The following is a 13,157-nucleotide window of genomic DNA, read 5'->3' as shown; positions in this document are numbered from 1 at the left end:
TGAAAATTACGAACATTTCCAAAAATCTAGCCTGTATGAGATATTCTAACGATTAAAAATTACCTGCGAAACAGTTTTACGATTCAAAACAAAGTTGAGAAAGAATGGAGTTGTTATTTTCTTAAGTTATGGGCGAATTTTATCATTTATCCGTCATCGGGTAGCGTAACTTCGGCAATCTTCGGATACGACGCTGAAGCTGACGCTGAGCAGCGTCATTTTCAGCGTCAGCTAGAAAGGTCACCTGAGGCTGAGGATGAGGATGAGGATGACGCCAACTTTACGCTCGTACACACAATTTAGCATGGCCGCCTGAGTGGAGGATGCAAACGCGGGTAATCTCGGCACTCCGGCCTGCACAAGCACCTTTCCGTGTCGGGGAAATTCACTGCAAGTGACGAAGCAGCAAGTTATGAGTAAGAGAAAGCATTGTGATGACGAAATGGATGACAAGAGAGAGCATAAAAACCAGTTTCCTGATTACGGAGCAGGTCCTGACATCATAAACAGCGATGGTCAGGTAGATGAAAATTTTGTTTACGCGTATGTGCAGTCCCGAGATGATACTAGAACCACGGTTACTCTAGAAAAACCATACGAGCATTTTTGATCTGTCTGAAATTTGCCATTTACCGTATAAGACTAGTAATTATTATTCTATATCTTTGCTGGGGATCGTGAAATTTCGAATGTTGTTGTTATCATGGAAGTGCTTGCTATAGGATAGTGCGCAAGCGAATCCGCCGCGCGCCATGTACTCAGATAACAACGGACATTAACTGTCAATCAAAATGTGTGACCTAGCCAAGGAACGTTTTTGTCTCTCAATCTCGATGTTTCGATTTCTTTTCACGTCATCCCAGGCAAACTTTGGCCGTCTTTTTGTTGGTCTGTATATCGGTCTCTACAGCTGTGCCAACTAACGTGAAAATATTATACATCGTTGTGAAATTGAATGGCTTTTGTAAATTGTCGCCAGCAAAAGTTTGTTACCGTTTAACATTGGACCAAAGGCACATGTTTTGCATCATAAAACTATGAAGTGTGAATGAATGAGGGCAAATGCATTAAATGTTTATTTAATTGAACTACAGATAATATATAACCTGTACTTAGACATCTCAGATCGGTGTTTCATGTAAATAAATTGTTACAAAAGATATTTACTTATGTCATGAAGATAAAAACACTGAGGAAAACACAAATTCAAAAGATACAGATTATGAACTCTTACCTTGCACGAGATAGGTCTCTTTTTAGAGAGATATAATATGATATGACATACGATAGTTCAGCTCTGGAAGCAAATTTTAATAACTAGGAAACTAATTACAATACACAGCTAATTGCATGATGAAAGAGCTATCTGGTACAAAGTATGTATAATTTAAATATGGATGATAGGCACATAGTGCAGATTTAAATCATTTGTTTGAGTTCACAATCAGTATTTGAAGTTCGATTTTGGGATCAACTGATACTCATATCGGCAGAATATTGGAGTGGTTTGCAATTTTGGTAGCTTGATTGCTTCCCAATGAGTGGACAGTGTTCTCTAGTTAAAGTAGGGCCGTTCTCAAAATCTCTGTAACCAGATTATCACCCAAATGTATCAAGATGCGAATAATATTATTAAGTATGTGCTTTTTTAGATAAGTGTCCTAGACCTGTATATATCTGAGCTTCGTCACATGCGTAAACAAACATCATTTAAAATTTCATGTAAAATAAGAAAGCAACAGACATACAGAAACACATTAAAACAAGGTACACAGATCACCTTGAGCGGAATCATAATATTTTCACGTCTTTTTTTACACAAACAGCTATGTGGAGAACTGGCCACCAAAATACAAGCCTTTGTTCCAGCCATGCTAGTCCGCATGGAGGAAGGTCTAAAGTACAACAGTGACGAGAGAGATTATTCAATTTATACGGGCACAACTGGTAAGAGTCCATTGTATGATGTTGCTTGACTCTTTTTTGTATATGTAGTCTGATATTGTGCTACAATTTACAAGTGTAGGTTGATTTAAATGTGTTCAATAATTTTGCGACTGGAATGTTGATGCATCACATCATATAGATCTGTATTCCTTCATTTTGTATCCTGGTAGTCAAAATGTAGTACATGGTTTTGAGGCTCATATGTCCCTGATCAGCTGATTTAAAATACTTGTGTATGCCACTTTGTTCGCATTACTGAAGTAATGGGGTCAATGAACTTAGTTTCAAGAGTTTACACAGCAATTATTCAGAGTAACCGTACTTTGCAATCTAAATAGTAAATTACAGAGAAAACAATTGCTGTGAAGTGTACTCTGATATTGCCAATGTGTGTATTTTGCAGTCTTCTTCTCTGTGCACCACATTTAAAAAGTGATGTCTTAAAAAACTGATTTTAAGGTCATGGAAAGTTGGTCAATAAATTTAACATGGTATATTATGAGATACAGAAACCTACCTACAAGGCTACATTGTCAAATTTTTGATGCAATATGAAATTAGAAAACAGTGAGATTGGGATTTAATGTTTGTGCAACAACGAACATAAACTCATTTTAACCCTTTGAGTGCTATACTTTTTTTCACCAGAATTTTTGTGAAACATTTTACTACTTTTATGGTTTTTCTTCTGTAATTCTTTTTGATAATTTTGGATCAAATTGACAGCACTTTACATAGGCTACAGTTTGTATTGCTAAGTGTATTCCAAACTTCCCCAACAACATAATCAGAAGTTCGTCCATTGTTTGGCTAAAGGATCTGATTTACCCATCACAGACAATAGGTAACTGTGTAAATGAGCTAGTTATATAATATTTATGTAAGGGTTACAGTTGTCTATTTTACTTACACAGCAAAGAACATTAGAGCTACTGTAACTTAAGGGATTGATATTTTATTTCTTGTCGTTGTTGTTTAGAGTTTACATGTACAAGACTGCCATTGTATCATTTGATATACAAATTCTTACAAGCAGGGGCACTGATAGATACCAAGCTAATAATTATTCTTGTAATATTCTTCACGATTGTGCATGTTGTTGGTCAATCTATCTATTGTGAATACCATAATAGGAAAAATGATAGATAATTATGTGCATATCCTGTTGAGGTTTTGTTTTCGAAAGTGAATTGTTTTTTGAAAGCAAGAATATCTTTATTTTGCCAATAGGCCACCGGCCCTACATGCCATAAGTCACAACAAAAATACATTTTCTGTCAAAGATGTGTTATGCTATAGAGTGAGCATCATTACATGATTTGAAAGTATAAAATAGAAATTTACCAACATTCCGGGTAATTTCTGTCTTATTTGTGTTCAATAATTGTATAAATTTCTCTATATTTGGTGGGTAAATGGTAAAATTGGGGAATATACTTTTTTCTAAGCTCATTGTACAAAGAACATACCAGCAAAAAGTGCATAAAATATGAGAATCAGGGTTTGAGGTATGTGGGTGTACCGGTACACTGCCCTATGCATGGCCATGTTACCTCTGTGCGGGTGGATTGTTAACACTTTGCTTGTTGAAATAATTAAGTAATAAAGTACTCTCAGCGACGGTATACCATGAGATTTTGACCAGTTCACGACATATATGCATGAGCAACAGCGAGTGCACATATGTCGTGAACTGGTCAAAATTGAGTGGTATACCATCGCTGAGTGTGATTTATTGCTATTATATCATAACAGTATACCGGTATTGAAATTCTAGCATAGAATGCCTAAAAAGGATTTTTGCTCTTGCTGAGAGCTCGGGCATGTGCCGGCTGTGGTATATCACAAATATATCACGGTTATTTTCATGTCTCAACCAATCAGATTAATGTATTTTTGCCGTCAATATACTGGTATGATATAATACAGCATATATCATGATCATTACCTGAATATGCAAAAAATGCTGTGCATTTGGTGGCTCTCACAATTTTCTCACAATTCTCAAAATAATATTAAATTCACTGAGTGAAGTCCACGCACCAAGCACAGAAGCCTTGTAGAATTAAAGCTCACTGCTGAACCTGTAATTGAACTTTTAAACAAATGTAGTAAAACACTCACAAGACCTATAAATAAAGTGTGTCTCACTCACTCATTTGTTTTATTTTCACAGGTATCGCTTTACTTTATTTACACTTGTACAAAATATTTGACAGCAGCGAGTACTTGAAGAGAGCCAAAAGTTACGTGAAGTTGGGCTTGCGTCAAATGCGTGGACGGCGTCAGACTTTCCTCTGTGGTGATGCTGGGCCGCTGGCCGTCGGTGCTGTGGTGTACAACATACTGGGAAACGAAAGCTACAGTCAGGAACTCCTGTCAAAGTGAGTAACCGATCTTTTGGATTAGGCAACGCTCACTTTCAAGTAAGAGAGTTAGTAAACCTATGCCATTCTGCCTAAGAATTTTAACCCTTTTACTACAATGGTTTGGCCCAAAGCCATTGTTATCAATAGTGATTATGGACCTATTTAAATAGTCTAAGGGGTGAACAGGTTAAATAATTCATAACCAGTCCTTGATTTTCACTTTGTTTGATGAACATCTTTGTATGATCAGCACAAATGACAATAGAGTGTCTGATTTGTTGTCTTCGATATGAACTTCTCCATGTTTTAGTGTTGCCAGATGAAAAAAATATATCTTGAGGGGAGCTGTCTGTTGAGTTTAGGTTGTACTGTCTGGTCAGAAACTGGCTTTTTCCTGCCAAGAGCCAAGTCAAGTATTGGGTGGCAGTGCTAACATCTTGCAATGTGACTAAAACTCCCAAACAGAAGTTGTCAGGTGACCTTTTTGCTGCCCGCCACCCACATCCAGAAAAACTACAATCATAACCATATTTATTTGGTGAAGAAAGAGTTTATAAAATCTACTCAAAATGTTCAAGTCTTTATTACAATGCAACATAATGGACATGTTATGCCAGGGTATTTATATCTATCCTAGTACTATATCAAATATGATAAATGGCATGTGCTGGACTTATTAATATTAACATGAAAATAGAACAGTGCAGAAATGTGAAGTTAATTTGTGTCTGGTGATTTCAGTTGCTGATAGAATATTTGAAAAGATATGGTCCAATATGGCCATATTTATTGGCAAGGACAGCTGGTGTAAACCGCCATTAAAGACCTGTATCAGACGTCAGTTTGTCGTGCCAGGAAATTTATTTACTAGATTACAATTTCAATGGAACACAAAAGGCTATGAGACCGCCACAAACCTCTTACAGACTAGAACAAACTTGATCCCTGGGATCGACTCCCTTACCTTTAAAATGATGACTAATAACAGAGCATGTTTCTGCACTTGATCTTGGTCAGATTGGTGAAAGCACATAACCTCGACAAAAAAGGTCATTCCACTTTCATTCATTCATTGATCATTTCAGAGAGAGAGTAAACAAACACAACTGTCCTCAAATGAAAATGACTTCATCGATTCTCTTGAATAAATTAAAACAATCCAAGCCGTCTATGTGTTGCCATTTTGTTTCAGAAAGTGCATTCAACCTTTATCTCTGGTATCTAAAGTTATACATACTAGCATGGTACCCTCTGCTTACATTTAGTGAAATTAAGTGTGTTTAATTTTCCATATGACTTTTATGCTGACCTTTAACAATTTCACCCCCAGTTCCCTGTATACAGGTCCAACTTTACCATAGAAAACAATGGATTTGGGACAAACCATGGTGGTGAAAGGGTTAAGAGATATTATTATCAAATTTGTTCCAGTTAACCACTGTGACACATCACAGGATACCCAGGCATCTCATTTTACAGTGTCTGCATTTTTGTAGTTTTGCTTTAATCATCAAACTATCAGGTCAAGTTTGTTTTGATGAAACCAGTGAGGCTTAATATGTCTCTTATGGTGCATTGTGATGAAGACTTGAACATTTGAAGGCTAATGAAAACAGAGACTCTGTAAACAGGATTTCTAAGAACTAAATCTGCAATAGCATACCATGCCAAGCAGCTGAAACTAAGTATAGGTTTTGGCACAATACCTTTTTAACTGACATAGCTGCTGGGAAAGCGATAGGCCTGGCAGGATATTATAGCAGTATAGTTTAACTGCACTTTTTACTGTTCGCCATACATTTTTATGAGTACTGCTGGATAGCGCCCTCTAGCCACAGATGGTCTTGTGATCTTTTATTTTTAATCCATAAACTGTTATAACAACTTACCCTATGAATCATGCCTACTCCCCATCCAGATTGAAAGATATGCATGTTGAGGTACTCAGTCCGGAGTTTGGTCTTCCAGATGAAATTTTGTACGGAAAGGCTGGATACTTGTATTCCCTGTTGTTTGTCCAGAAACGTCTTGGAAAAGCCATCATTACAGATGAACTTGTCCAAAAGGTAAGAATATAAAGTCATGCTGAGATCTTTAAGTCAACAGAATTTATTAAACAAATGAGAAGCGGTGTAAGTCAAACTAGACAGGATAACTACCTTACAATTGAACGAGTCTCTTTCTATTATTGACCAGTTCCTAAAAAAAAGTCTCTCAGCTCTGGTGTTTTTTGCCAGTGTTCTACATCCACAACAAGCATGGTCAGTACAGAAGGTAACTTTCAGATCAAAAATAAAATTTATTTCCAAAGTTAGTACTCATACCAGTAAACATTTTAAAAAATTGGACAGAGTCGCTACTGTTCAACTGTCACTCCATTTCCATTGAAGAGGTCTGCTATCCCCATTTCAAACAGGTGGATTTGCCCAAAGCATCTTGGGAACAAGTTAAATCATTTGGCAATTTGTTTAATTAACCCTTTTACCAACATGGTTTGATCCAACCCAATAGTTGTCAATGTGGTGTGAGGACCTGTTTACATAGAATAGGGGTGAACAGGTTAAAGTGAGAAGGAATCTTGTTCATTCTTGTGGCTGTGTAGTGCCAGCATCTTCTGCCAGAGTTCAGCTCTCACCCAGTTTGTAGATGGAGCACATGGTTACATTGTTTCTAGTATATGCTAGGAGAACATGATGAAAATTTCACAAGAAACAACCACACGCATAGCACATGTACAGGTAGATCTCTGTTGACCTCTGTCCTACTCTGCGTGTTTTCATCTGCAGAAGAAGAGAATTTTAAAAATACACAAAATCACAAAAAAACTTTATCAAGAGATGCCAATGTGTCCATTTCATGTTCTTTAAAACTGATTTATGCAAATTTACAATTATCAGTAAATAACTGCCATAGATTCTCTCGGAAATTTTAACCTACATTCTGTCAGGGTTTGATAAGATAAACAGTTCTAATCATGAACAGCAGAGGGACATTCACCACTATATATCTCTGACATCCAGAAAAGAATATGCATGTTTCTTCTACCATTGACAGGTGTGCAATACAATATTTGCGTCTGGCAAATCTTTAGCAAGAGAAGAGAAGAGCAAATCACCACTGATGTACATGTGGCATGAGAAACATTACATCGGTGCAGCCCACGGAATCAGTGGAATTCTCTATCTCCTAATGCAGGTAAGTTACAATTGGACCGCGTTGCAGTCATCAATGGACACGGAATGGAGGGTCTGTTCCATCAATAGCACAGGGATATATTGGATGTTCCAACCTCTTACGTCTCTGTAAGATTTTTGCATGGAAATACACATTTTCTATCAGTCCGTAATTGCAGTCGTGAAATTAATGCTCTCTACATATTATTTCTCCATCATGTAATACATTTTGTACTTACTCTTTTGATAGAAATACCTTATTTGTAGGTTAGTCAGCTACTGTTGAATTCATTATATACTGAGGATAGGATTATGTGAAGTGTACCGGGTATCAAGTGTCCTGCATTGAATCCTAAATTTGTCAGGTTTCAAGGCATATTGTGGAAATATATATTATTTATAATTCATTACTTGCTGTGTGTTAAATCAGGAATATTTGAAAATTCTTGCAGGTTGATCTTGCAGGTGTAAAAAGTTACTACGACTCTCTCATCAAGCCATCGGTAGATTTCATCGATGACTTAAAATTTCCGTCGGGAAATTATCCGTCTTCCCTGAGTAACAAGTCAGACAGACTTGTACAGTGGTGCCATGGTGCTCCGGGTGTTATTTATATGTTACTGCAAGCATATAAGGTGAGATTTTGGGGATTAGTGGATGAAGGATCACAGGAGTGGATTAAAGTTGTGATTTATGTTATCCTTCACCAAGTGGAGACAAGTAGTAAAGTGGAGCGTGTCTTCTTAATGGTGGTTTATGCTGGACATAGGGTGCCTTTTACAGCAAATAAATAGGAGCATACCCCCTAGGATTATGTTTTAATGCAGTATGGCTTAGGATGATGCCAGTAGTCTTCAGTGCTTATTTCCTCTATAGGTTCACAATCCTGTGTAGGGCCTTCCAACATTGATATTCTCAACTTCCCGTTTACCTCACAAAAACAGTTTTAGGGGCATTGCATTCCAAAAATTGTTCAAGTCCACCGGTCATATATAAATTAGTATCACTCAAATACTGTGACTGCTATTGATAAATCAGTAACATACAAATATTAACACATCCACACATTCTAGCTTACTCATTGGATCTTGTGTATTTGGTCATGGCTTTGTCCCCGGTGAGAAATGCAAATGCCTGACCATCGTTTCATTCTACGTTTCAGATTTTTGGAGAGCAGAAGTATCTAGATCACGCCAAGGCCTGTGGTGACGTTATCTGGGAGAGGGGATTGCTCAAGAAGGGCTATGGAATATGCCATGGAACGGCTGGGAATGGCTATGGATTCCTGGCTCTCTATCAGGTCACCAAAGATCCCAAAGATTTGTACAGAGCTTCCAAGGTACAAATTTTGCACCCTAATCATTTTATCACACTACAGGTGAAAAACTAATGAATTCTTCTAGCAATCTAAAATTTCGCAAACATACACCAGCGTGCAAGTAAGTGGTACACCTAGAAGTTTTCTTAAGTAAGAACTGGAAATATGATAACCTGTACATATATGGTAACCTCCAATGTGGCTGTTTTTGTTCACAGAGTGTATTAACTCCCTATGAATGACTTGCAAAGGATGGTGATATTTGCTGCATTATCTTAAAGGAATTCGGTCACCTATATCTATGGTAGCAATCTGTGATTTTTACTTGAGTTGCCGCCTGTACTGTATAGTGATTTTTACTGACATTCCATAAGCAAGTATGGCTGACATATGGCTTTTACCGTATATGGGAATATGCAAATTGACAGTGACAGATTATCTTTCACCGTCACTGGCAGCCCCTATATTTTTTAAAATGATAACAAGACTTAAAGTAGGTCGGCGAGATTTATTGGAATAATAAGCAGATATCTGAAAATTTAACGGAAGTTTCCTTTTCTGATTTCAGTTTGCAGAATGGTGCACAGCGTATGGTAAACACGAATGCAGAACCCCAGACAGACCGTATTCTTTATTTGAAGGTAGAGTATAGAAGAATTCATCAGAGTTATTCTTGCAATACTGTATTTGATTATTCACCTGATACCTACCTGTTGAGTATAGAAATCGTACACCAATTACCTCAGTCCCTGATGGTGGGTTTGATCCAGGTAAAGCAATATAACAGAGGTTGGGACTGACATAAACCATCGCAAGAAAATGGAAAATGTTTGCTTTTCGTTATAATTATACCTGCAAGCAGAAGCCTATATACTCTAACTTTCTCATTTGCTGTTGCCAGTTGTTGAGTTTGAGTTGTCTTTTCCATTTTTTGTCACTATTTCACAGGCTTTCAATGACAGCCAGTGGTCATCTGTAACTTTTGACAGTATCACACAGTAAAACCAGAACGTACATCTCTAACCCTTCTGTGCTGTTTCATCTGCAGGAATGGCTGGAGCAGTCTATTTTCTAGCTGACATCCTGACCCCTGGTGCTGCCAAGTTCCCGGCCTTTGAACTCTAGAAGAAAAAAAGAGTTCAGCAACTGACACGGTGACATTGACCTTGTGGCCGACAAGATTCCGTGAATTTCAAAAATCAAAAGAGTACAACGTGATTTTGCCACAAAGAATCACGAGTATCACCAAACCTCAGCTGTACATAGTGCTGTTGTACATTTGCAGTGCTTGTTATTTTAAACAATAGTTATACTTTTTTGAATCACTACAAATGTTCCTTGGGGTGAGCAAATCCTGTGGTTCCGCAGTCAGTAACCACCCAATATTTTTGTCCGGACTGAATTTTCCATTCTGATGGTTTGGCAAAACAGATAATAATAACATTGCATTGAAGACTACTATCGATAATCTAGACTCTAGGACCACCAATATGTCAGTATAGTAGTTCTGGTACCACCAAAAACACAAAGGATGTGGTCACCCCTATACTGTAATCTAAGATTTTCTATATAGTGTAATGTACAATTTTCTATTTCCACCTCTCTCCCATACTATGCCATGGCAATGCATTTACCTCATGAGACAAAATGTAAGTCATAAATGTCTTTGTTCCTGTCTTTTTTTGTGATGAAGAAACCCTTATCGGTATGTACAGACAAGATATAAAGCTTGGAAGAAAGATGATAATTATTGTTTCAAAAATACGTAGGTATAAATATTTGCACATCAGTTATTTAGACTTGACTTTGAGACAATGAACAATACTTTTGAAAGAAGATACAGTGAACAAAATGCAGAGGGGTCATTCTGACGTACTAGTTCAAGTTCACTTAATCAAGCATTTCAAAAAACTTTGAGAAAGTATTCTTTCTATAATGTTTTCAGTGTTCAGTTTCACCTTAAAGTTTAGGGAGAAAATTTTGGTCACCAGTTTGGTTGTGCCACATTAGTGTTGTTTTACAGTGTTAGCTCTCTTTCAGAGTGACTTTCAACCTGCTTGTTCTGAAATGTGCCTTGTGTATTATAAAACTTCCTCAGTGGAGTCCCTATCTCAAGCTGCAGACCAAGCTTTGTGATTGGAAATACCTTGCATAAAAAACAATGTAAGAGACATTTGTTTTTGTCACATAAATATATGTATATTGAAATACTAGATAAACATAAAAAAAAAGTCGTGGAACATTCAAAACTTTGTTGTGAAATAAGTTTCATTTTTCTGGATTCTTGATGTAAAGCAGATTCTTTTAGAAGTACGGTACTTTGGATTTAGGTTGCTCTGACATGTTAATTTCACCTTTCACTGTCTGCGTATTAAGTTGATGATAGAATGTGCAATGCTGTGATTTTAATTTTTTTTTTTTGAAAATGGGGATGGTCAGCAGTTGGTTGTTTTGTCGTGCCAGTTTGTCATTGAATACTGTCAGTTTTGGTCTAGCCTTGAAAAAAGCTGTGCCTTTATGAGTTTTGTGGAAAGTTTTATGTTATTTTGAGAACCACTGTAATAGCAATTATAGTGCACACTTTTACTTGATGGCAATTTATGATGTAAAACTTAAAGATTAAATTTCAATTTAAAGTTAACAATGAGACACATTACCCAATCGCTTACGTAGGTTACACACCTTCTGTGGTGCTTCTGTATTTATAAATTTAAGTTGTTTTAAATAATGTTTCATTCTCACGAGACAGATCTTTTTCCTACTCCGCAGACATCTTCACGGCAAAGAGAATAGCTGTTGCCATAAAGAGGCTTGTGGTTTATGACAGTGATAGCGCATGAAAGTTACAGATTTTCAAAGATAAAAAAATAACAGTTTGTGTGGTGCCTGTGTGGCAAATGTCGAACAGTGCTGAAATTTCTGCATATCATATGCCAGTATTTGTTTATAGAGTATTTTAGTGTCACTGTTTCCCTTCAGTATATGCAAAAACAAAGTATGTAACTCAGACTAGTCACAAGGCAACACATTTGTGACTGTGTGTCTCATCGTAACATAAATGCTTGAGCTAATTGAGAGCACAGAGAGAATGAAGTTAGTCTTCACTGTGTAAACATGGATGTGAGATATCTATGGTGTGAGGAGAGTCTGTGATTGCTGTATGAATACTGGAAATATTTACAAGGTATGATCCAGAAAATGACTGAAATTTAAGTTTTTTTAGATTACAGTGTTTGTTTCTAAGGTGTAGAGAGGTGAAGTTCTCATTGTGTTCAGTGTCGTAAGTTGAAGCTGTCGATAACGCGTTGCTGAGTGGTTTACGGACACTTCATTGTGCTCTCTGATGTCAAGAAAATGGTTAAAAGCATGGAAAGCGTGAAGTAGTTACTTAATGCCAGAGTTTGACTATTGGTCTATAATACCGTAGTTCATCATTGCATGTGTTTCTTTTGTCTAGCAGACCAAATTTGACAAGTTTTGCATTTAATATTCGGATAATGCCTTCAGAAGAATTTTTCTCAAAGTTGTTTTACCCCTTTTGGGTTAATGTTAAGTTTTACGCTTAAGTTTTGAGGTTGTTGTTATGCATATAATAGGCCATTGGGTACAAACATTTTGCAAATCTATTATGAGTTGGTGCTGGCTCTTTTGCCATGCTGTGTGCAAGTTCTCATCTCTCTGAGCAAGTGTGCTAATTTGCTAACAATTTGCCAGGAGTGTGTTTTTTCCCCTGGTAAGACAGCCAGTCCTGTCAGCTTTTTGGGAAACATTACTCCATGTCTGAAAAAAATACAAACATATGTCATTATTTGTTATCCAAAGTGTCAGTAGCAATGTTTATTTCAGTCATCAGGTGATAAACACATTCGTTATACCAGTTTCTGCACAAACATACAACTACAGAGTGTTTGTATAGTAACTGTTTGTTATTTCACAACTCCTCCATTCCTTTGCTCACAACATGTATATATTGCTATCACAGGTGATCTGGTGATCTCGATATGCTTAAAGTGTTTACTGTCCTACCATACAATCAATACAAAATCCAGACAGCATTGATCAGTCATTAGCAAAACTTGTTAGTTTCACAACTATCCAGTTATCATACTAAGCATTCATGGTGTGCTGATTATTCCACCTTGTTCATGTGAATTTCCAGTTGTGTTACTTTCGATCATAAGTAAGTCTTCCCCAACATGCATACAACACTGCTAATTTTTTTCAGTTTCCAGGAAATCTCTCCAAGATGGATTGGTTTCCTGAAAATCTTTCCAAGAACATCACCATCTTCCGCTTGTCACTCAGTAATATTGATAATTCTCTTCCATTGTTCACAGTTACATATATTGC

At 36.9% G+C, this 13,157-nt stretch overlaps 1 protein-coding gene across 1 annotated transcript; it reads left to right on the top strand.

Annotated features, from left to right (window-relative positions):
• Positions 1-276: 276 nt before the first annotated feature.
• On the top strand, positions 277-11,896 carry LOC139140314 (lanC-like protein 2). Its single transcript, XM_070709473.1, has 9 exons — positions 277-520; positions 1,827-1,947; positions 4,124-4,331; positions 6,235-6,382; positions 7,371-7,511; positions 7,942-8,124; positions 8,652-8,828; positions 9,376-9,448; positions 9,856-11,896. The coding sequence occupies exons 1-9, from the start codon at positions 413-415 to the stop codon at positions 9,930-9,932; spliced, it is 1,236 nt and encodes a 411-aa protein (XP_070565574.1). The 5' UTR covers positions 277-412; the 3' UTR covers positions 9,933-11,896.
• The last annotated feature ends 1,261 nt before the right edge of the window (positions 11,897-13,157 follow it).

Source organism: Ptychodera flava, chromosome 9, assembly GCF_041260155.1.
Source record: "Ptychodera flava strain L36383 chromosome 9, AS_Pfla_20210202, whole genome shotgun sequence".
NCBI classification, from domain to species: domain Eukaryota; kingdom Metazoa; phylum Hemichordata; class Enteropneusta; family Ptychoderidae; genus Ptychodera; species Ptychodera flava.
This window is presented reverse-complemented; position numbering and strand designations above follow the sequence as displayed.